The sequence below is a fragment of the Macrosteles quadrilineatus genome, unplaced genomic scaffold (genome assembly GCF_028750875.1).
Source record: "Macrosteles quadrilineatus isolate MER2022 unplaced genomic scaffold, UCM_ALF_1.0 Scaffold_5__1_contigs__length_97177068, whole genome shotgun sequence".
Classification (NCBI taxonomy): Eukaryota; Metazoa; Arthropoda; class Insecta; order Hemiptera; family Cicadellidae; genus Macrosteles; species Macrosteles quadrilineatus.
The window spans coordinates 92,053,550-92,079,940 of NW_026542598.1; the positions used below are offsets into that span (position 1 = coordinate 92,053,550).

General features: G+C 36.5%; 1 protein-coding gene across 1 annotated transcript; it reads left to right on the forward strand.

Annotated features, from left to right (window-relative positions):
- The first annotated feature begins 6,475 nt into the window (after positions 1 to 6,475).
- LOC128995936 (LIM homeobox transcription factor 1-beta-like) lies at positions 6,476 to 24,968 on the forward strand. The gene is made up of 7 exons (XM_054421001.1): positions 6,476 to 6,553; positions 13,263 to 13,461; positions 18,919 to 19,139; positions 20,528 to 20,664; positions 21,682 to 21,868; positions 22,846 to 22,950; positions 24,739 to 24,968. Exons 1-7 carry the CDS (start codon positions 6,505 to 6,507, stop codon positions 24,966 to 24,968), a joined length of 1,128 nt encoding a protein of 375 aa, XP_054276976.1. The 5' UTR covers positions 6,476 to 6,504.
- The last annotated feature ends 1,423 nt before the right edge of the window (positions 24,969 to 26,391 follow it).

Here is a 26,391-nt window from a genome sequence, read left to right on the forward strand (position 1 = left end):
AAGTAACATGCCTGTCTCTAACAAGTACCTTATGTATTCTAGAAGTATCCTTGATACTCTCTAAATTTCCACAAAAATTTTTCCATGAGAGCCTTTTGGCCTTACGTACTGCATGGTTATATTCTGTGAGAGTTGTATGGTATGTATCCCAATTATTGGTTATCTTTGCTCGCCTAAATTGGGCCCTTACTCTCTTCCTAAGAGAGGCAAGTTCAGGACCCCACCAACTAGCCCTGTTGCTCTTTCCCTTGCTCAAAGGACAATTATCCTCAAAGGATGTAACTATGCACCTAGTTAGACGATCTGCCGCCTCGTCAAGCGCATCAACTGTGTTAATAGGAGATGTGTTCAGGTTCGAGGCAATTCTGCCCCGAAGATCAGCTCTGAAGGATGCCCAGTCGGTTTTAACTGGGCTCCTGAATAAGCGAACCTCGCCGCAGAAATTCCCCAACCCGAAGACAATGTGCCTATGATCAGACAGGGATGGCTCAAGGGACACTGACCAGTCAATAATCCTGTCAGCCATACCCGCCGAACACAGGGTAAGATCAATTACTGATTGGCCTATCCTGCTTAAAAAAGTTGGTTCTGAGCCTACATTTGCAACAAGTAGGCCGCAAGAAGCTATGTATTCTAGAAGTGACCTACCTCGGTTGTTAGTGTCCCTGCATCCCCAGGCCGTATTATGGGCATTGGAGTCGCAGCCTATCACGAGTTCAGATCCAGACTCGTGTGCGAGGTCGACCAATCTTCTGACCTCGGCCGATGGGAGCAGTCCATCGTCGCCCTGTGGCATGTAAACAGAGGCCAGCAGCAGATTTATGTTGGATTTAGTACATACAGTCTTAATTACTGTTACGTCCCTCGAACAAAGCTCTAGAACTGGATTACATTTTAGCCCCTCTTTAACCCAAATGCAAGTTCTAGGGTGTGGTACAGATGCAGAGAAGATGCTACCCTTTATAGTTCCCATCCCCGCAATTCTAAAATTATTGATCCAGGGTTCTTGAATCAAGGCATAATCTAAGGACTGCTTAACCGTGCTCAGACAGAACACGGCCGTGGCAGCCTTACTGTGTTGTAGGTTCGCTTGAAGGACCTGAGTCATCAGAGGGAGCACCAGAGATAACTCTGAGCTGTATTTTCCCCAGACCCAGATAGATAATCCAGCCACGATCTTTCAGAACCTGCGCATTCATTTCATCAATAGCAAGAACAAGAATCTGATGATCATCCTTCCTCTTCCCACCAATGACGCGCCAGTCCTTTGTCGTGACACCAGGATTTTGTCGCTCAATCTGAACAAACACTTTAGAGGCTTCGACCTTGGCCAAGCGCCTGTCAGTGCGTAGGAGCACTTTGGTCGTGCGCAACAGATCCTTATAGTCTGCTACAATGACCTCCATACTCCCCTCACTTCCCAGCGCCAGCTTCGGTGCCACCCTCTTTAGCCAGTCAGTTGTTTCAGAATTACCACAAGTTACGACAAGAGCACCCTTCTCATGGTAAATTTTTTCAAACTGATGAGGAATGTTGGCGCCGTCATCACCAAACACCAACTCCATCAGTTTGTCCTGCAACAAATCACATTCCTCAACAGAGAATCTCGCATCGGGATAGGCCGCTGGAGCTACTGCCAACTTGTGACCCACAAGCTGATCTCTGTAGCTGGCCTTTCCTGCAACGAGTCCATCTGCTGATTGATTAGAGTTTTTATTTCTCTTAGAAGGAGGATTTTGAGACGACCCAGGGTTACTATCGGATCCGGTTCTACGCATCGGTGATACGCCTGAACCTTCCCCAGGAGAACTCAAGGACTCTCGCTTCCTCTTTCTCCACTGTCTGTTAGGGATCCACGTGCCCTCAGCCTTTTTCTTTTCTCTAACAGACATATTGTACTCAGTTTTGGTCATAACTGTAAAAGTGATCTCAGAGTCGGACGAAACATCCGCCAGAGATGGAGAGTCGCCAGCACTGCTGGTGTTTAGTGGCTTATTCAGGTCTGCATCTAACCTGTGGCAAAGCTCAAGCACATCAGTAGATGAATTGGGTGGAGTTCTTGCTGTTAAGGAACTTCTCGAGAAGACCTCTGGCGAGTCCAGGATCTCCCCAGGTTCCGTCTCCATAGCGGTGTTCTGCACAGTAACATTATCATTGTTAAAGGAAAGCTGATCGTTGCCCTCCCCAGAATCCATGGGCTTGTCCTCCAAAAAGGAGGAGTGGGATTCCCCGCTTGAGCAGGTACCCACCTGGGGTAATGATTCCGTTCGTTTACTTTCAGCCATTACTAAAACAAGAAAAGCAAAAAAGTTAGCAGTTTAGCAGCCGAACCGTGACCCACTCACTACGCCTGCTAATATCCAAGACTGGACCCTTTCGGGGTAGGACCCCTCATCGTCTCCAGCTCAGTCCTGTCACAGCTGCACACATACCTGTAACAGTTGGCGGTAACATTAGCTATCTGGGCCTTGGCCGGATTGGTGATTGTCACCTCCGCCCAAGGCCAGTACTAGAGCAGCCGCTCCCTACCCTAGGGCTGTCTAGTCACGACACAGCCAGCGCTAGATCCGCTGCCTTCAGCGAGTGCAGAGGCACCCCTTGCAGGCTGTGCAAAGCACAGTACGACTTTGCTGAACAAAGTCGACTCACAGCGGTCTTGGAGGAGGAGCTGTCATAGACAGCTCCCCCTCCCTGAGGAGCTTACGCTTACCTCTCACCTCCAATATAAACCCTAACAATAAGAGCGATCCAGAAAATTTCAATATTTACACCAAATCGGAACTTCCCCGTGACGATTCGGGCGTGACGGTCGCCCCCACAAAATCCCATTTCGAGGGGCTTGTTGGACCCAGCAGTTCGCTGTCACAATTAATGCCACGCTGACGTACAAACCTGTCACGTTGTCACACTGTCAGTGTGGCATTATCATGACAATGAGCTCTGCCAGGCCACTGTAGGATCACTACAGGCCGCCCCATGCTGGGCACACCACGTCTGCGGTCGTTTTGAAAACGGAATGCACATGGAGTTTAATTTTTGCCCAGTTACATGGGTGTGGTGTTTGTAAGGATATATTTTGCGATTTATGTGGCATTGACGGTATTATATTGTGTGCTTTGAAACGTTGTACATCAGATGTTGTAGCTTTAGGTAACATCAGTCATAAAAATCGACATTAGAAAAACATTCAATGAGTATGTAGAGAACCTGTAATAATGATTACAACTGACGGGGTGCGATGATGTCAGTCCAATTATGCCAAACCAACCCGAAATTACTACTTATAACAAATTACTTCATATTTTGTTATTTACAACGTAAAAACAACAAATGTAAAATTAAGTTTTATATTTTTCGTGGAAACTAATCAATATTTTACTTATGTAAGGCTATATATTTCAATAAAAACACACATTATTGTCTCCCTGTAGCAGCAAACCCACGGACTCATTTAAATTCATGATATTTAAAAAGGAAATTAAATCTGACAATTTTAAGGGAATAATTCAGTGGAATTCCAGCCAGGTGGATGGAAATTCGCTTAGAAATGGTTTGCTGCGGCGGGGGTATTTTAGTTAGACGTACAACTCAAGGTCAATTCCATGACATCGAGTCACACCGTAATCACATAGAAGCCAAATGTGTTTCAGTATTTGAACCCGTAAACCTTTAGGGCTGAAGTTACACGCTCAAACAACAATTCAAGCCATGGCATTTAACTTTGTATGAATTCTAGGTTCTAAAATGTGTTTCTTGATGTACCTACTATAGTTTCTTCAATTTATTAACTTAAAACACTGTTCACATTTACATCTTTTGTTTTCATAATTTTAAATTCTAACAGGTAATCCCAGCTAGATGTCAGTTATAATTTAGAATTTAGTACCAATGTATATTTTTTGATATAGTAAATATGAGGTAAATGTTTAACTATATATTTCAGCTCTACCGGTCTCCACAGAGCGCTGCTACGTCTATTATACTGTATGAACTGCGCCTTCAGACTGCGCGATGCAATACAGGTACTGTTGCTACATTGCCTATCTAACGCCTGGGCACTGTCTATGCTTTGGCTTTACTAAACTGAGAATGTAAAGATATTATGAAATGCAATTTTATTTTATTATAATGATATTAATAACGTATATACATGTTTTTAAGTATTAAAACGTAATATCTTTACTCACTATCTTAACTGTAACCATAGTTAATTACTTAAAACTTAATTATTGTGTATAAATATCCAAAATTTGAACTTGAACTTTACAATGTTGGCGCCAATGTGATCAAGTTATGTATTTTAAAATTAACGTATAAAAGATTAACAACCACTGATCGATTAAAGCGATATAAAAAATGTACTCTACAGCTAAACCTAATTGATTATTAAATTTTCTTTGTGAGTTGAGTGTTTTAGTGAGTTGGTTTAACCTAATTTCTTAGCTTAAAAGACTATTTAAATCCATTCTAAAAACTCTTTACAACGGCATGTTAAAAATTAAACGAATTCGTCAGAAACTGATGAAATGTAACAGTATTTACGAATGTTAAGATTGCATAGTAGTAACAAAATACTGAGCTGCTTAAAGACTTTGTTAGTGAGTTGTGATTTTTTTTTGACAACGAATTATTTATGGTTTTTATTTTAACATATTAATATAAGCGGAGTCCCTTGTTTTTGTAAAAGTTTCAGAATGTTACTACGCTGTTTAAATAGCCAACACAATAGCAAATTCGAAATCAAAAGCAAATATTTCACAAGTTAATAAAAACATTGTAATTAGTACTTTTTTTAACCATAGGCTTAATAATTTGTTTCATTAATACTATCTCCATAGTAGATGATTGTAATACACGTGTATATCAAATTTTATGATATAACCTTAAAATTCCCGAATGTCTTTGTGTGCGTAAGAAGATGATTTGTTATTGGAGGAAGCCGATATTCTTTAATATCAAACACCACCTGGGACAATATAGGGTAAATTGTATTCACAAAAACCGATCGAATATTTTAACATAAATTTATATTCTCTACGGAATAAGCTTTTTAAAATGCCTCAAATAGAGTTTTTTAACATTTTTAACGCAGTTTTTATTATAAAATTGTAAATCAAGTTGTGATGTGTTTCTGTAAAATCTGAATAGCTTCATTGCATATTTATTTACCATCATAAATGTAGCAAAAAATATGTTGAACGCTGTAATGTTCCAATGTAATTATGTAAAAATCATTGTCTTTACCGAGTTAAACCGAGGTAGTGGGGCATTAAACACTGCATCACTTGTGTTATACGTTTGCAGACCAACACATTCTCCAGGAAAACCTAAAGACAACACTTATTGAATGTGTTTGCCATAGTTTAAAATTATGTTCCAGATCCAAATACTGATTATTCGTCTCGTCACCGATTTAAACATCCAATACTTTAACCTGCACTTATTCTGAAAACTACGTACCAATCAACTAATATACATCGCAACTATTTTGTGTTTATATTGTGATTGATTATTTTCCATAAAGGATGTTTGTAATAGTTTCAAAATACTTATATTTTACAGAGTTAGTCCACCTGTTTAGGAAATCAAGTTGGACTACCATTAATGGTAACTCTTTCGCAAAGCCAGCAAGTCAGCAAGTAGGATGGACATTGGACACTTGCCACTTGCTTCAAATCTATCTTCAGAATGTTATCAATCAAATTTTAAAAATTAAAACGGGGACGCCAACTAGGTGCATATTTTATCCCAAATATGAGTGAAGGATGACTATAGAATGAAGCGGAATGCCTTGAGTTGCTTTGTTGCTGACTACCTAGTCAGCTGTTTCATTAGTCAGTATCATTACTAAAAGCCTAATGAACAAAGCTGGGTCCAGTTTCGAACCATCAAAATGTGTTTATTTCCTAAAATCCAACCGGCGACCTTTTAATTACGAGGCGAGCACTATTACCTCAAAATAAGTGCTAATAGAGTTCAAAATATCCTCAACACGATTTCTAGGAACAAACTAATTTAGATGAGTAATTCAATTACTTAACCAAATCAAGATTAAGTCCATTAATTAGTGAAACACGTCCAATATTTCCACGGATTAACATTTTCACCGCAACACAGTCCAGCCCAACCTTCCAAGCCTCTTCAACCCCACGCGGACCATCAAGACAGCAATATTGGAATTTTTCCCCAAACGCGGCCCGACCTTAAACCCTTCACCCTCAAAGCCTGGTTACACTTCCAGTCGAGTTCACGTAATAAGTTATGAGCAAACAGTGATATGGGGATTTAAAATTCACGCTCGGTCGAGCATGACGGGGCCTCAGTCTTGAAGCAAAGAGCTCCGTCTGTCTGGGGTCTGTAGACTGCCATTGCGGGAGAGGGGGCGTGGCCCCGCCAGCCAATGGGGTGAGGGACTACTTGACGCGCGGAGGAGTCGCCGCGACGCCCGACGCAGCGTCGTCCCACCAGTGTGCCGTTGTGGTTCAGTGAGTGCACTGCCTGGAAATGCTGGAGTTTATCCCGTGCAATATGGTGCCGACCCACCCCGGCCAAGGTATTTGTAAATTTTAAGATTTTTCTGTAGATTTGTTTGGTTGTAGAAGGTTGCTTTGGAGTAAATTAAAAAAGGTTGCTACTTGTATGGGTTAAAATCAGTTATATGAAACCAAAGATCGTAAACATCCCATTTAATGTTATCTTTTACCGCAGAAGGAACTAGAGATTCCACACCTATGTTAAAATTTTAGCCAGTTAAACTATGAAAATAAACGTTAATCAATTAGATACATCAACAGATTGCGCAGATGGACATTATCAGCTGACTTTAATCAGAAATCACCAATTGTTTAAATAATAGAGACTGAAAGTAAAATTTATTGTAAAATAAAGCATATTTTATATAGTATCAACGAACGTAGTACAAAACACTAATGGAGAAAATATAGCTTGGTAATTGTACTTAATCTCTGTGAGTGGCTTATTCAACAAAGTTCTTTATCAACGAAAATTTAGCTGCAACATGTCGATGCTGTTGGTGTCAACTTCAGTATCCCAGAGTCTATGATTTTATCCTTATAATCGTACTTATGAATCATATGAAGACAATTATTGAAATTGAGGTTAGCCAGCGTCCTGATCTGCTACAAGATGAGTTTGTATCCACTTTCCATATTTTACTTCAACGACCATATATATTATTGTATTCTGGTATTGAAATAACCGATAAACTTCTGATTGTAACGTGCATTTTCATACTGGAAAAGAACATTAAGTCGACATCACCACACTCAATATGTTATCGGGCATTAAAACAAATAATAATAGAGACTTTAGATTTTATTGCAGGGTGATCAAATATATGGGGGAATAAATAGTACGGTATATTGAGTCAACTTGCAGCCCCCACAGCCCCCGATGTTTGGGAATTTCAAAATGTGTTGATGTAACTATCGGTTTTGGAAACGACTGGGCGCCATAAATTGCCATCTTCTTAGTCGTTAACCTATCGTCTTATGGAAAAGGACTGCGCCAATTTAGCATAGCAATGGGCCACACAGTTCCAATTAAAAACGGGAGAGAAATGTGTACACAACAACAGCCCCTCTACATTAGCTGCTATCCAGCATTAGCTTATATCCATACAATGCCAATGGAAATACCTTGCTAAATATGTTTGTTATCGGTGATAAAATGTGCCAAAAGTTTTAAAAGATTTCTGTGTTTGGATTGTGAAGATCACAACAATGGCCATCAGCTGTTCTCAACTAACCGATCAGCTGTCCCAACAATGCTCGAGAGTAGCCTATAAACACATGGATGGCGAGTTAGCGGTTCTGGCAGAATAAATTCTGTCTATCTCCATTAAAAAATTCTTTATGCTTAAGATTTTGCATACGTTCTGTGATTATTGTTTCATTACTGAAGTGATTGTTTCAAAATGTTTATTAAAATTGTTATCGTTGGTGGATTAGATGTCAAGAAAATGAATTGTTTCATGTTGTAAAAGCCATCAAGATGTCATCTGAAAATATGAACTTGTAAAAATGTATGTATTCATATGAAATAGATAAATGCAGCTATTCAAAGGTTCTATTAGCATTGTAAACACACTATCAATTTTGGGTACTGCAAGTAGAATTATTGTCAAATTATAAAATCCGAAGTTTAGAATTCTGTTTTATGTCTGATTACGTAGTTTTTTTTTTTCAAGAATCAATAATCAAGAACTTTATTTTCAGTCTAATACATAATGTTGTACATCAGTATCTCCTAACTCGTCAATTAACACTTATTCTCCTAACAAGTATTAACAAAACGTCCAATTTATGTCGTGGATGAATTTTTGACCCAATTTATTTGATTGTTTTTCACAAACTGTAAAAAAGTAAAATGTCAATTTATTATGAATGTCTATAAGCAATAAACCATAGAAGAAGTACTGTATTATAGGTTAGAAATTAAGATTTAAAATATTCCCTAATAGCAAAGACAGTTTTCTTATTATATAATCTAGCCCTAATTGAAATGTTGACATAATTTTGTAGTTGCCTCCATTCTATTTAATCAATATTTTTTTTCAAATGTGTTTGCAATGCTTCCAGAGCTTATTTAGTACGAATGGACCACCAAGAGACTAAAAGATTAAAAGGCCATACGTTTGAGCAATTGTTTTTATGTTAAAATATCTGCATAAAAAAACTGAAATTAGTAACAGTGAAAACTCACCACACATAGGCAAATGTTAACGAACACGAATATTTTTCGGAGACTCAAATTTTTAAGTACCTACAATATAAAGATTTTTTTATGTCATATCTTACTAGAACAATTGAATCAACGCTAGTTTGCATTCCAAAAATTGTGTCCAACGATTTGATTTTGCGAAACAACTTTTATTTTGTAACAATAAAACAACGGCGTCAGATAGACAATACAGATACAGTACCTGTATTGCATCGCACAGTTTGAAGGCGTAGTCAATATAATGAACTGAGCAGAGCAGCGTTGCGTCCTTATAGTTGTATATTTAAGTGGTTTAAAAACACGTACTTATCATTAGGAATATGTTGTTGCCAACGTAAATGTTCGTTTCTGTTATTTATCCGTCTCGTTTATGTGTTTATGGAAGAATTGTGGATATTTATAGGCATGCACTGTGGATGCGATTCTCCCTGGTGTGGATTAACGTCCGCACGAGTGAGTACTAGGACTATCCGCAGTACTATCCTGATAATTATACCAATTCGTATATACCAAGGCAAAAAATGTGGTTCGGATTCCACTATAAACTTTAGGTCCCTTGGTTGCCATTAGCTGTATGGGCTACTAATTATCAGCTGTGTTTAAGGAATGTCGGCCTTAGTCACTAACAAGACTACAAGATCGCGCCAGTCATACTACACTCATTTCCATTATACTTGGCTTAAAATACCTACTTTGTATATGGTCGCCATTTCATAAGAAAGTATTAAAATATTTAAACAACGTTTACGCAATTAATTTATGTTGTTACCAATGAATAAAAATTGTGTATGTCAATAAAAAATATAATAAAGTGTTGAGGATTTAATTGTGAAAAACTTTCTGTAAACGACTAAAACATTACCTTGTCAAGCTACAAAATTTTAAAATTACTTATATCAAAGAGTTGTCATTTATAATTTTACGAAAATTTGATTATAATACTATTCAAAGTGATCCCCTTCAAAACATTTTTATGGAGTGTATTACCTGTCGGTAAAAAATATATTTTATTCCATTTTCAATTCCTTTAATCTACAAATAACCTCTGTCAGAACTTAAAAAAGATAGATATTAATACTAGTCCTATACTAGTATAATCAGAGTATTTCTTAACAACAGAATCCTTTCGAATTCAATTCACTACTGCATCCACAATTCACCACAATTCAATGCACGCATGTTCATTCTAAAACGACCAAACAAACGCTCATACGAACAAAGGTTGAACATTCTAGTAATATTCCTCATTTTCATTACGACCCCAAAGCATTATAAAGAGTGTAAATGATGTAAACACTAAGCGCATAATCTACCTAATGTCCTTTAAAACCCCTCAGAATCCCTCCAAAACGTGATAATTAGGTCGAGTCTAAACCCACAATACTCACCCCAACATCTCTTAAATAATTTATTGATACAAGTGAACCAGGTGTTGTGTTGTAAGTTGAGCGAAAGATTAAAACGGAAACTTCGCTGATGGATTCATGAGCTGATCCATCAAGTTTCACTTAAGATTCACCTGTTTCTTCCTTCTGTTTATACAGGGTGTTTCCAAATTGTCTGGACATATTTTGTGGACTTGTTCCTTTGCTAAGACAAATATAAAATATCGTATAAGTATGGGTCTAAAATGCCTAGATTTCTGTTTGTCGGTCTGTTTGTGATTTTTAAGAATTATTTTATACCTTGGGCATTTTTCAAGATACAAATTTCAAAATTGGTATAATGTGTATTTTAGTAGGTAAAAAGAGCTTACGAATTTTCGTTCCAATATCTCAAGCCATTTGAATATGGCAGCCATTTAAAATCTTAAATGCCAAATTTAATTAAAACCGTAAATGTTAGGAAAATTGTTTTTCTAATCAAAAAGATAGAAAATTTAAATCCAAATGAAATGAGACCTTGTTTGTTAAAATCAGATTACAAAAAACCGAGTTATCTTTTCTTCTACATTCGGTTACACAATTTAATAGGACTAAAATTTGTAAGCTCTTTTTACCTACACATTTATACCAATTTTGAAATTTCTATCTTGAAAAATTCCAAAAAAAGATAAAATAATTCTTAAAAATCACAAACAGACCGACAAATAGAAATAATTTTAGACCCGCACTTATATGGCATTTTATGTTTGTCCCCAAGGAACAAGTTCGCAAAATATGTCCAGACAATTTGGAAACACCCTGTAGAATCCACGTTGTAGTAACTTAAAGTTGGAAAATTAGCTATTGACTTCTATAATCCTTTATGGGTAGCTAAGTTGTAATGATGCTTATCTAAATTTAGAAGGACGCCGGTTTGATCTATAAACCTACATACAATTTTTAATGGTTCGAATTTGAACCCAGCTGCTCTTAATTACATAGCTTTCAATGATGGTCCGGCTAATAAACAGCTGGTCTTTAGTCAGTTATCAGTAACAAATGTTTATACTAAAAATTATATTCATATTTTGGGTTGAAATAGGCCTTAGTTGTGGTCCTATCTCTTAATATACAAGATAACCTTAAAATCGTCTGTACAGACTCTGAGACTCGTCATCTATTTAAATAAGAAAATTTGTGTTTATTTGTATCTAATTACTTGTTCTTGCAACTAGTCTGTGTAATGTCAACAATTCGCGAAATTCCACAATTGACAGTCCAATAAAATGGCTTCTTGATCCAGAGATGATCTCTAAAATGCTAATTTCAAGAAAGAGTAAATTCAAGTATTGAACAGTCGTAAGGTTTTGCATTTTATAAAATTGTGTATATTAAAAACATTATTAAAGAGACGGTTAAGTTAGAGCATAGAGCTTTTCAATAAGGGATTAAAAATGTACATCTCATCAATACAAGTGTATATTAATAAGCACTTGAAAAAACCCCAGCTAACGTCAAACAAAGTTACATATTATATTTCATGAGAAAAGGGTTGAATGATTAAGTTTAGTTTCATTTAAGTGTAGCCATTCCATCTCCATATTAAATTTGTAGCCAGATTTTTATCTAAATCGTTGTAGTTGTTGGCTCACACTAACAGATCGCACTGATCTAAATTACTAAATTCTGTCGAATACACAAATCTTTTTACTAAGTCAAACTTAGGGAATGTCTTATGATTTGCTATAGCAACTGTTATGACCTATCAAGAGGGTCAGCAACAAAAAATAAGGTATAAAATAGAATTTTAGACACTAGCACATTCTGTGACTGGCTCATACAACTACGTTATTTTTTAATAACAAATTGGTGATAGCTGGTCCATATAGATGGGATGTCTAAATGGTGTAGCCTAAAGATATTGATATATTAATATAACAAATATTTCTGTGAATATATTATCTATTAAACGGGGTAACGCATAAACTATAACTATTTCTACTAGAAATATTTCGTACACTTAGGCCCTATACTTTTACAAGCCGATTCCTCTGAGCAACGTGGGGTGAAGACCCACCTCCCTCCGTGAATGCACAATAACACAATAACACAGACGGCGCAGAGCGGCGCAAAGACATATCGCCGCATCACTCACAGCCGGCGCCGATTAACGTAAATCTCGACTTATTAAAACGGGAGAAATATCTGCGCCACGTGATATAGAGCTTAATATCGTCCACATGTGGGTCTGGAGCTGGAGACGACGGTTTATTGTACAACAATACGGACAAACGCGTTCAGCGTTGCAAAACTTGTGAGAGAATTGTAATGCGGGCGTGAGTGGTTTATTTTGGGGAATTGTTGCTTTTGTTTCTGGTTGAGTTGAGGTTTTGAATCGTGTGAATGTGTTTGACGACTTGGTAGGAAATAATGGGGTAGAGTGGGAATGGTTTTGTTATTTTTGCATGATCTCACTTGGAAATCGGATGAAAAACGAGTTAAAAGCTCACAAAGAAACATATTGATACCAAGGGATCTTTTACAGAAAAGAAAAATAGTTTAATCAAAATTCCTTTTAGGCCTACATTTAAATATATAGCACAATCCTTAGTTTTTATTACTGTAAAAGAACAAATCACACAGCTACCCTAAGTATCTCACTCTCTACACTGAAATTGCCTTCATATCCAACTTAAACTATTAAGTGTGCACTGTCTCAAAGACTTGATAATTGATACGCCAAAAACAAATCTTCTAGTCCGTTCCTAATTATTTTGAAATCCACGATGAATTTATGCCAGATTTTAGGCGAATTTGAATGAGGAAGGAGGGTGTCTTGTCTATGTTTTAATTTTGACACTTAGGAATTTGCTGTTACACTTTGGAAAAATGTCACATACTTTACTATTATTGTGGTTTCCTGAACGAATGGATTCATTAGTTTATCGTCCTAATTGTGATTTGTTCTTTTACGAAATTAAGGGATGTGCTATAGAGATTTATATGTAGGCCTAAAATAGATTTTGAATCAAATGTTTCTTTTCAGTAAAGATTCCTATACAAAGTACTGGAGATTATCCCTATTGCTCCCTTTATCCAAATTTGAATATCATTCGTAACAACTTGACATTATTCTAATGTGGATGTTTCTTGCAGAGCTGGTGGGTCCGAAATGCGAGAAGACGTACGAGATGTGCGAAGGCTGCGGACAGAAGATACACGACAGATTCCTGATGCGAGTCGGCGACGCGAGTTGGCACGAGCACTGTCTGGCTTGCAGCGTGTGTGGAGTCCTACTGAATCATTCGTGCTACTGGCGAGCGAACAAGTTGTACTGCAAACCGGACTACGACAGGTCAGTAAAGACAATCAATTCTCAAAGGTTTCTCATTCAATGTAATGGATTATGTCTTAATTTTGTCGCCAACCCAACATCAACAGCATCCCCGAACGTGTCTATCCCGTGTACCCCGATTTTCTCAAAGATTGACAGTCAAACAGTGCTCATTAAGAACACTACCAAGAACGTTAGTTTGTTTTCGCCACTACTCTGTTTTGACTAACTTTCCACGCAAGGATTTAGTCCGGAAAACAGCTGTTTTCCACCAGCTTAATCAAATGGAGTTTCATTATGTACTACTGTACTGTAATGAGTTTTTACTGGACACCAACTGATTATAAATGGAAATGAGAGGTTATAATATGAATAGTGATTGCTAGTACCAAACTAGTACTTTAGTTAGTGGTAGTTTGATATCGGATTTGTTCAGTTTCTGTTTTATTGTTATAGGTTAGTATAGCGAAAAATATGCACGTAGCTGTTCCAAAATGTGTTTACCGGACTAATAACATAATCAATTTCACAATTCACTAGTATAGGAGCTGAAACAAGGAAATAACGATTTGGATTTGGTAAGGACCGATTTGGCTATACATTAGGCTATATTTTCTTGTTTTATTGTACCTAAATTTTTGTTTGTTGAGCAAAGTTTATTCGGCAAACTATGTATCATATTAAATATCGATAGTGACCACGGATATTAGAACCGATCTAGTAGTTATCATAAATATAAACAAAATACGTCACTGTACCAATAATAAACAGGTTTGAATATTTAAATGGAACTGTCAAATCAGGCATTCGATTTTTTGTATATTTTTGGGCCAGTAACGTCATTTTTTTTGTTTATGATCCATACCATTTATGTTCTAATATCCGTCGTAGTGACTAAAAGATAGGTGTTATGATAATCATAATATTTTTAAATCTGTAATTTTACGAAATTTTACGACCACAAATACTGCACAGTATTCTCTTTGACAATGCAAAATCCAAAACTGTTCCGCGTTAGCACACCTTCTACACGCTCTACAGAAACTCATCTCTTTAAATCACCAGCCTTACTAGGGAGAGTTTAAAATCTTATACGAGAAGGAGGTTTATAAGAAAATAAAAAATCAAATTAAAGAAGGGAGCGGCGTGGAATAGGCCGTTGTGTGCAGAAAAAGGAGGCGTCGAGACGTTCTTAATATGGAGGGAAAACTCCCCTCTTAAACTGCCGTCTCAGGTGATCAACATAGGCAACAATAGACAGGAAATGCAATAACATCTGTTTACCTTCCGAAGATGCTCTCTCAGATGTGCTATGTGCTATTGATGTTAAATGCGTATGTTGCCGGTACAGACGATTTTTGCTACATTTCAACCACAAATGTGACAAATACACTTGTCATGGACAAATCGTTTTATAAAACGAGGAAATTCAGTTATTACACGAATGCATACAATTGTATAATCTGGGGTACGAAAATGTACAGAGAAATTGTTGAATGTAGTGAGATGGCCTGTAAAGCTTTGTTGTTGTCAAAGTTCATGTTATAAAAACCCGATGATTTAGGACAGCTGGGTTTAGTACCAAATAATCATAAGCTAACTGACTGTTTCGGGTTGATACCAACTACCGTTTGATTATCAAGAAAGCACTTTGATTTAAATGTTTGTATCAGCTTAGACATTCCATCCCCATGTTAAATTTGTAGCCAACTTTTTTACCAAAATCGTCGTAGTTGATGTGAGCCACCGACAGATTGCACTGATCTAAATTACTCATTTCTGTTGAATGAATGATCTTTGTTACAAATTCAAACCAATGGAATTACTTATTGTGAGCTATAGTAACTGTTATGACCTATCAACTTGGCCAGCAACAAAAAATAAGGTATAATATAGAGTTTTAGTCACTGGCTCACACAACTACGTTCTTTTTAACAAAAAAATTGATACAGCTGGTCCTAATAGATGTGACGTATACTTCTGTATCCAATAATGATATCAGCTTGTAGATTGATACAAAGCCTCTTAAAGATTGAATAAAGCTTTCCTTAAACCGAGTATCCATACTAGGATCATACGCACCATTGATCATTTTATCCATTTACAGTAAATTGATGGTCTTTGCAAAAGATTCTCACATTTCATTTACCATTTTCTACAAGCTCTGAGAACTGTTTTGATTGTTATAGATACGGTTAGTTTGTGAAAGTCGACGTTACAGATTGCATGAACAGTATGTAATTTAACTTATTTTTCCTAACTAATTAATTTTCGTGTCCAATTATGATTATGTAACTAATATTAATAACTAATATATAAAACAAATGATTGCAATGTCCACTTCTAAAATCACCAATACCCATATCAACACGTCATATAACTTAAGTGTGAACTAAACAAAACTAACTCCTGTGTCTAGAGGTCGCCTGTATTGTCATTTGTTCACCGTATTTTTACCCAGAGTCGAGGACGGTAGCATTTGTCACGGACGTTCAGACAGATCACCTACAACAGCGCGATATTGGTTCTACTCCTCCTCCGACACGCTCTCTCTCTCTCTCCCTCTCCTCCTCCCCCCCTCACACTCTCTCACTCCTCCCCCAGGCCCCCCAACCACCCCTCACCACAGGCTCCGTTCGTGCACGTGACTCAACTCGAAAGTTCTCTCAAAATTTGTCGTTTCACAACTGAATGTTTCTCTGTTGCCTCAGTTTGAAATTAGAATTGAACCTTTCGTTTTGAAATCACATTGCTCATTTGTGTGCAATCAGAATTTATTTTTGGGTTTTTGTGGGAGGTCACCAATTTGATCCTGGGAAAGGTCAGAAGATTTTTTATTTCAAACTGGACCCAGTTTTCTATGAGCAATAAGCATTTTACAAACCATGGCTTATCTATCTATATATATAAAAGGCAAAGCCCTCACTGACTGACTGACTGACTCACTCACTCACTCATCACTAATTCTCCCACTTCCCATTTACCTAGGAGGCTGAAATTTGGTACACTGATTCTTTAGGCATCAAATAGGAAAACTAAGTTGTTTTTATTCTGATCGGACTCTCGGGCTCCGCCCCAGTGGCTTTGGAGTTTCCCATGTTAACCTTATGAGTACTCATATTTAAATGGAATTAATGAATCTTAACAGCTGTTTCAATTAAACAAGTTGGTTCTGTTATATGATTTTCAATAGCATTAAAGTTACAAGGATTATCAACAGGGTGCAGCACTATTATTTCTTTTAATTTATGACAACAGCTAATTTGCAACCAAATGGTGAGTGAGCGTAGCGAACGAACTTCAACCTGGAGGCGAGTTAGCGTAGCGAACGAGCTAACCTGAAGGCAAGTGAGCGCAGCGAACGAGCTCCAATCTAAAGGTGAGTGAGCGTAGCGAACGAACTTCAACCAGGACGTGATTAAGCCATGCGAACGAGCTCACTTATGAAGTAAAACGGGGCAAAGCCCGCGGGTACAGCTAGTATATATATAAAAGGCAAAGCCCTCACTGACTGACTGACTGACTGACTCACTCACTCATCACTAATTCTCCCACTTCCCACTTACCTAGGAGGCTGAAATTCGGTACACTGATTCTTTAGGCATTAAATAGGAAAACTAAGTGGTTTTTATTCTGATCGGACTCTCGGGCTCCGCCCCAGTGGCTCTGGAGTTTCCCATGTTAACCTAATGAGTACTCATATTTAAATGGAATTAATGAATCATAACAGCTGTCTCAATTAAACAAGTTGGTTCCGTCCTGTGATGTTCAATAGCATTAAAGTTACAAGGATTACCAACAGAGTGCAGCACTATTATTTTTTTAATTTATGAAAACAGCTAATTTGCAACCAAAAGGTGAGTGAGTGTAGCGAACGAGCTAACCTGAAGGCAAGTGAGCGCAGCGAACGAGCTCCAACCGTAAAGGTGAGTGAGCGTAGCGAACTAACTTCAACCTGGACGTGTGAGCGCAGCGAACGAGCTCCAACCTAAAGGTGAGTGAGCGTAGCGAACAAACTTCAACCAGGACGTGATTGAGCCATAAAGTTGTTTCACATTGTAAAAGATGAAATTGTTTGGAGGAATTTATATACATGTTGGTAAGAAACAAGAGCAACAAACTATGAACATGAACATGCAATTGGAGAGTGAAACATCTATAATCAAGAAAAAATGTTAAATTGTGCAAAAACTGTATTTTTCTAACCAAATATTGTTTGGAAGTTTAGATATTGGAATTTAAATGCTAAAGGAACCTTGAATAATACCACAGAAAATTGAGTATTCTGTATTCACTATTGTGGTTTACTAATCTACCATTTTAGATTGTGGTCTGTACTATATACCACTATTTTTAATTCCTGTTCAGACAAATTTGTTTCCAAGATGTTATAGCACTTAAGATTAAATCATTTTCCATCTAAATAAATTTTTCATCTCTTTCACTTACAGTAGATGTGTTCCTATCAGCATTAAGTCCTCATTTATGATGTCTTGCAATTTATTTTGGGTTTTCTTCTTTTGTTTTCATCAATTTCTCTCAAAAACTAGATTTTTGTCAGATTTTCTTCATCTCCATCCATCCATGTTTCAAATCAATCATTCATTCTACAAGTTATATGATATAGAACCATTGTTTTCACAGCTTTAAATATATTGCTTCTTCACCATGAAATCTTGATATTCTCACAAGCTATTATTATCATTATCAATTGAGATGGGGACACCACCAAGGTGTGTTCATTATTTCAACCCAAATATAAGTGAAGGATGAGTGTATCGAATGAAGTGAGATGATCTGTGTAGCTTTGTTATTGGGGTCTTTGTAGAAGGTCACCAATTTGATCATGAGAAAAGTCAGAAGTTTTTTGACGATTCCAAACACTGGACCCAGCTTTCCATGATCATTATGTCTTTTAAAATCAGCCATGGCTTCTATTGTAGGTATGTGTTTTTGGATGGTTTTTATTGGGTTTTTTTAAGTTTTTATACACTTCTTGATCTTCATATCATCTGAAACAAATATAAACTTGTAGAAAACAGTGTGAGTGTATATAATATAAACAAATACACAGTTATCTCTCTCTGTGTCTCAATCACTTTAAATTCTTCTAATTAAGCTTAAATTAAATACCGTACTTACCTATATGTGTTGGTTACTGCATTGATATAAAGAGAGTTATAATTTCATTATAAGGCTTTTTTCGTATGCTTATGTTTTTGGTCCACTTTTGTTGTCTGTCTAAGATTAAGTTATTATAAATTTGTTATCTTCATTCATCTGAAACAAATACAAACTGAAATTTGTGTAACTGTACGTTATAAAATGTATATATATATATATCTCATTTCATTATGTCCCACTCAATTATAAGCATTCAAATTGAGTTTAAATTAAAAACGTACCTCAGTGTGAGTTTCTGCCTTGATAAATTTTCTGTTTTTGATGATCTAAAGAACAATTTGGTTTTATTTCCAGACTGTTTGGAGTGAAGTGTTCCCGTTGTGGAGACAGACTGCTGCCTCATGAGATGGTGATGAGAGCCCAGGCACACGTGTACCACTTGCCCTGCTTTGTATGCGTCGTCTGCTGTCAACCACTGCAGAAAGGCGAACAGTTTGTGCTGCGAGGCGGCCAGCTGTTCTGCAGACAAGACTTTGAGAAAGAAATGTTCCTCCTACAGCAGTCAAGCCCTACAGGTATAACAGCTGTTAAAAAAATCAAATATGCTGCAACTAACAAGAATGATGTTTTACCATAGCTGGGCTGCTGAGATTGCCCTCACCTGATAAAGGGTCCACAGTTGTGTCTTGAAATAATTCAAATTGAGCCACAGACAAGTAAGGAACAGAGGATACAAGCGTATGGGACAACCGTGCACTTTCAGCTCTGGTTGGGGCAAAAATATACTTTTGACGAGCAAGGAAGAGGCTGAACGGTGAGCACTGCATGGAAATATTGCTATCGCACTGGGCACAGGGTCTTCCTCCACCGTGAGCGTTATAATACATGAGGGCAGAAGGGGTTCATTACGCTAGACACCAGCACTAGCGCTAGACACCACTTAAGTTTGCCATTGAATGTTTCCTCTGTATCTTACTTCTCTGTCATTGGACTTTTAATCAATGACCTGGATACAGTAACAGCTGATCTCAGTCAGTAAAAAAACTACATCTCACTTGATTCTACACTTATCTTGTATTCATAATAATCTTAAATAAGCATGTTTGGATGATGTGTCAAAAGTAATGATAATGCTTAACACCGACTAAGATCAGCTGTTTCTTTAGTCAGTGTGATTTATTGGAAGCTTATTGATCAAGGACAGCTGGGACCAGTCTTTACATAAGAAAGCTCTTAAGGTTTCCTAGGATCAATTGAGGAGCCTTTTCTTTATTAGGGAAGTAATGTATCCACTCCACTCAGCTATGATGAGACAATACATGCAAGAGATGATTTTTATGAATCTCTTATAGATGAATCATTGTGTCATTTAATGAAATACAAATCTAGAGGGATAATGTTTCACTGGCAGTGTACTTTCATCAGCTTTGAATTGTTACTTCTGGCTGGAAGGTATTAACGGAAGCAATAGTTGATAATCACTCATTATAAAAGTAAGAAAGATGACAATGAAAGATTGGAAAGCTCAATAAATATAAGCAAAACGTTATTATTACTAAGGAATGTTCTTAGAATCATTAACAGGTTTTCTAAAAACATCTTCCAATCCAGTGTTTAGATTGTATGGTCTTATAAAATAAATTATTTTAGACTGGATCCAACAATGGGCACTAGGAATCATTTGTTTTTTAATGTCTTGAACAACAAACCAAGTAATCTTACTCGGTATCAATGCCACAATTTTATTAGTCCAACACTGAATCAGACAATTACGACACAGTTGTAAAATAAGGCTTGTTCTCTGGTGTGCATCATGCAAAATTGACTCTAAAGAACTATAAACAGTTATTTTACATCAACAACTTTGAGCACACTCACAACCACGAGTGACAATCTTCTTGTAGTTCTACATCCAGTTTCCAAAGCTAATTGAGAAACATAACGAAACACACGATTGTTGCAGACGACATGTTGCTGGATGAAAACAGTAGACCGAGAGACGGCAGAAGAGGACCCAAGAGACCACGGACGATTTTAACATCGGCCCAAAGAAGACAGTTCAAGGCATCATTTGAAGTCAGCCCTAAGCCTTGTCGTAAGGTGAATATTACTTGCTTTAACATCTCCTTTGTTTCCATAACACTATATTAAATTACTTTTAAGAATTACCTTTGTATTGTCTTGTTTTACTTACTACCACTAAAATTATGATTAGAGTCATATATATTTCATGGTTTGACGAGCGTTATGCGTGAATTAAAGTTCTAAATCGAGTCTATGTCACAATACAGTATTCAAAAACGTGAAAGAAAATTGACGCTTCCACAACATCAACGTAGTATGAATCACGTTCTGTGACTACATTTCAGTATAGGAACGTGTCAATCCCTGGTGGTCACTGTTGTCAGTTGACAGATATGTACCTAAGCAGAAAAGTGGTTTGACGTAGAAAGGCTTTGGGAGTGCTTAAAACCTGTACATATTTCCATATTTGCACAACGGGGCTGGCAGTGGGTGATCTTCAGTTTCCATCAAGACAGTGTTTGAATTTAAGGAAACTTTGGCTGCAAATCTGCTTGTTTGAGACTTCCAAGGCTTACCATAGTCCTTAAAAAGTCCTATAGAGATGTACCCTATCAGTTTTATGATCCCTCTCGTTCAGTCAAACCATGATTGGCAAATAAAATTTCTCTAACTTTGGTTACTCCCTATAGACTATGGAAAACATTGTAAAACATCGTTAACATTTTAAGTACTATATCTGAACTCCCTCTACTCCTTGTTTACATTTCAATGTTCAAACCCTTTACTCCATTAAAGTCAGTAGACTGGCGATGGACTTCAATTGCGGTTGACGAATGAAACCACAAAAATCTAATCACAGAACAAGATTTATACTTCCAGCATATCAATTTTCCTTCACAACGCCCACTTCGCTGCAGTGGGACCTTGAGGGAGACGCTAATTTACGCACAACACTCCTATTTAATGCCAGAGATTTTTTAGCTAGTCATTCACAAAATCAAAAACTCTAATAATTACAGCTATTTCTAACTGGGCCATAAAACCGACTATAAGTTCTGTAATGCATAATTAGAGAAATGTTTTGTTTCACAGGTTAGAGAAGCCCTAGCCAAGGAGACAGGTCTGAGTGTGAGAGTCGTACAAGTCTGGTTCCAGAATCAAAGAGCAAAGATGAAGAAGATACAGAGAAAACAGAAACAAGACTCTGACAAATCTCCGGGTGATAAAGACGAGAAGAGGGACAAAAACATCAAACAAGAACCTCTCTCAGGTGATAATAGTGAGTAGTTTAACTGTAGAACAAGAACGAGTTTCAGAACTGTAAGGAGTTACAATGAACAACAAAATTATTTCACATTGAGTTAAACCTAAGTGGAATTAATAAATTTAGGTACTCATTATGTAATCTCAATGAGAAAAGGCAAGTTTTGTAAGATTCAACCCGCAAAAAATTGTGTCTAGAGAGAAAATGAGTAGGATACATCTAAGTTTACTTGTGTGAGTGTGTGTACTTCAATGTGCTCTTTCAGTCTTCAGCATTAAATTACAAATGGAAACATTCTATGCTATAAATATAGGTTACTCCTTTTGTCGTCACCGATTCACTATCTATTACTATAAAAAGCTAATTTCAGAAAATCATATATTAGGGTATTTTTCTAAGGGCCGTTTTTGCATATATCTCTGTAGTTTGCGTATGGCTGCAAAGAGGCGGCTCGCTGTTTACTGACATCGGTGAACAGAATGGTGCCATTTGCAGCTCTGTAGTTAAAATGTCGCTTTGCAGTGTGTTTTAAGAATTTTGTAAATTATTGAATCGCCGTGAGGTAAGGATAGTGATACGTCTTTTGACCAAAAGAAACATATCCGACGCCCACAGACAATTATCAAGTATCTTTGACAAATTTTACAATTTTCAGTTTAAAAATGGAGCTATGATGCTCCTAAACTAGTCATTTAGAGATAGTGGACTGACGACAACAAAAGGTGGGTAACCTATGTTATATCATTGAGTATACATGTTACGTGTATACTCAATGGTTATATTCATTGTATCAATCGTTGTACGCTCTTATTGTTTGAAAATGGCACCACTTACGTGTCAAAACTAGTAGCTGAGTGAAACCTTAAGAAAATATTCACACCTTTTTGAAATAGCTTAATTATGTGTACCTTCCTTAGTTAAGCCATGTACCACAGAGATAGATAATTTAATAGCACACTAGGTATGTGAATTAACAGTGTATTTTATTCCAGATCACTACCTGGGCATAAATGGGCTCAGCATGCATGACTCGTCTGATACGACGTACGCCCAATCTAGCCAACCTCTCAATCCAAATCATCCATACTCCCCTGATGGTAAGTGTTTATTTACTTCTCGTACATATGAATATATTACACAGTGTTTTTTAAAAAAAGGCTCATTATTGGAGGTTTTGGGGGGTTTTTTTGGGGGGAGGATGTTTGGGTTTAAAACTTAGGCTAGTAACACTTTTAGGATTTCAGGTGGTAAAACATTGTATAAAATAATCTAGGAATTGATGAATGAGTGTTTGAAATAAGGGTAAATGTTTCACAAGAGTCGAAAGGTACTCAATACTCTTCAGAAAATTCTTAAAAATTGGACTTACAAATTAATTAGGGAATTAACTAATTACTCCGTTTTACCATTTTAAAAAGAGTACGTACGGTACTGTTTATTAGTATTTTTTTTGTTTTCTACATTCTTGTTTACCTTTTTAGAAAATAACGGACATGCAACATTTTTTTACTTCTTTTAACTTTTTTGTACTTGTTAACAGATTTGTACATTGCCAAAATTGGGTACCAATTTATTTAAATTTAATATACTCAATTGGTTCAAATCTTTAAATTACAAGTTTTTATCCAACCATTTTTGTATTGTCAGTTGTTCTGTAAGTCTATTTGTATTTTTTAAGTGTTAAAGTACTAGTTTAAGGAACACCACAGTTAAAACATATTAAAATGGTAACAGTGCAAGCTTAACTCTTTACCAATTTCACTTTTGTTTTTCTCATCACAACCATTTACTCTTGAATCAAACAAACATCAGGACATATGGCTCAACCATTGTGGCATATGGTTTCTTTCATAACAGCAAACACAATAAATCTGTGCAAATTCAATTTACTGTGGATTGTAAAGATAACAGTACAACTCAGGTATGAATGATATACCAATAACTGCTATTGTGGAGCGACGTTGCCGAAATGGAAAGATTCTATATCTAAATAATGCACATAACAATAATTTTCTTATTTTTGAAAAAATACTCTTCCAGGTCACCGTTTTGATTCTGAAAAGGCCTTATGCAGTGTGTTGAATATTGAAAAGTAGACTTAACCACTAAACTTTTACTGTTATGTTGTTAAATGATGAGCAAATCTCACTGAAAAACATGCTGAATATGATAAGTTTGTTTCCCATTGAAAATATGTTTTTTCTGTTTTGTAGTTGTTTAAATAAAACCTTTTCACAAAGTAAAATACTACTACTACAATTTGTAAATAAAGCAAAATGTGTCCACTCCTTGGTACTCAATCGTCCACATGGAGAGTTAAACTAGTGGTATGTGTTATTTAACGTACCAGAGCATAAATAATAGGTTTACTGAAGTGTCACCTATTATCTTGGTAAAAGATTACAAAGAATACAGTTACATAAATGTAACGCCGTGTGAACTGTTTGAATATGTGACACAAATAACTATCTCGCTGATCACGTTTTCCTATTAACAGTGAGCATCACAAGATGACAATACCTTGGTAATTACTGAGCGCATATATCATATTTGTAACGTCCACTTAACAGTTAGAACAAGCAAATGAAACAGGAATAGTCTGCATGAGGAATTTGTGTTCAAGAGAGCCATAGGGTGTAAAATAACAATTAAAATAACCCTAGAACGACGGGGTGAAAAGCACTACCCAAAAAATTATAGGTGACATAAATAGTAGTATTATTTAGTAGTAGTTTTATTTTAGTAGTTTTTAATGGACATTACTGAAAAGCTAAGGAACATTCCTGACTGTTGTTGCAAAGTAACAATATTTCTTATCTTTAGGTCAGCTGATACAAAATTTAGACAACCTGAGCCTTTACTATATCTCAATCTCTTTTCCGCAGATGCCTACCCAGCGCACTCAGGCGAGAGTTTCTGCAGTTCAGACATCTCATTGGACGACAGCACCAACCTGGACGAGGGAGGTTCCGACACCCTCAGTTTAGAGCTAGGTCCTCCTCCTCACCCTCATCCCTTACAACATACCTCTGAAGGTCTATTGCTGGGACAGATCAATCCTATAGACAAGCTCTACCTCATGCAGAACTCTTACTTTAGCAGCTCTGAACAGTAGACAAAGGCGCAGGTAAAAAGTTACGATAGTCACTAGTCCACGGAGGTGAAACGGGAGCATCGGCTCCAACAGCATTCTGGGATTGAAGCTTCAAGAGACTGGATATTTGTTTGAAACGTGGAATTTACTCTGGACGGAATTTCTTAAGCTGTCTGGCTGGGTTATCAATTTGGAAAAAATAATCAACTAGACTTATTCAACACAAGCTTAGGTTAATCGTTAAACGTACACTTCTGCCTTGGACTATTTAAAGTTGATGGAAGAAGCTGCACCAAACTCTCATTCTATTCTACAATTATCCATCTCGCAGGTTTGCTTTGGCCAATTCAATTTCGCTTGCCAATTCGATGAGGAAAAACTGAAATTACAAGCTAAATCAAGCCAGAAATTTGACAGTTTGTGGGAGCGCCAGCTCGAGCTCAGTTTCTAAAATCTAATGTTCTGACGATTCTAATTACTGACAAGACAAGCCGAATTGAACATGCTTAGCACCCTTTAAAAAAAGAACTATAGGAGCATTTCTATAAATGTGAAAGGTGAAATATCAAAATGGAATTTAAGTGAAATATCAGTTGAACGTTGTTCCTAAATCTACCTGCAAACCAAATTTCTTTATCAGTTATTTCTACTTCGACAGTGAAGTTTTGAATGATTTTCATAGCTCAAGAAGTTCTGCATCTAGAGTAAAATGTTTCCAAAGAAGTTAAGTTGTAACAGCTAATCGTTTGACAGCAAAAATAGCTTTAATCCATTGTTAAAAGGTTTTTACTTAGCTTAGCGTCATAGACTATAATAGACGCAGCCAAAGATAAATTATTCTTAAGTTATCTAATTCAATCTAGTAAAAGTGCTTGACACACTGGACGTGTCAAACACTAATATTTTCATAGAATACAAAGGTAAAACGAGTTAACTATAAGTTTTATAATCCAAACGCAGTATAAAGTACAAAACATATTTTAGATTTTAAACTCATTGTTTATTTCAATTAGATTTCCAACACATAATAGAAATTTCTCAATTAAATCATAGAATTTTTAAGATGTAGCTGAAAGTTATTTTGTTTCCCAAAATTATTTATCAGGATGTATCAAAGTATTATATTCAATAACATCTTTAAAGATAATGAAAGGTTTTATCGTCTAATTAACTTTTTTGAGATTGTTTAAATGTTGTACATATGATTATGTTACCATTGTAAACATCAGGTAAAACTCAAAATGTTTGTTTAGTTTAATTTACAAAATAGTTAGACATTTTCAGACTTGATGATCCAATCTTAATTTTAGAAAACAGCTGATAACAAATTATTACAAAAGGGCAACATTGAATCATATGTTAAGTTAATTGTTTGCTTTTAAGCATATGTCCAAAGAAACTTTTTCAATTGGCTGTACACTACAAACTTATATCACCCTATTTT

Bases quoted from the DNA above. Each gene is read 5' to 3' on its own strand.
- LOC128995936 (XM_054421001.1), top strand. From the start codon at position 6,505: ATGCTGGAGTTTATCCCGTGCAATATGGTGCCGACCCACCCCGGCCAA. The intron at 6,554-13,262 runs GTATTTGTAAAT...TGTTTCTTGCAG, and splicing joins GCCGACCCACCCCGGCCAAG to AGCTGGTGGGTCCGAAATGC. The intron at 20,665-21,681 runs GTGAATATTACT...TTTGTTTCACAG, and splicing joins GCCCTAAGCCTTGTCGTAAG to GTTAGAGAAGCCCTAGCCAA.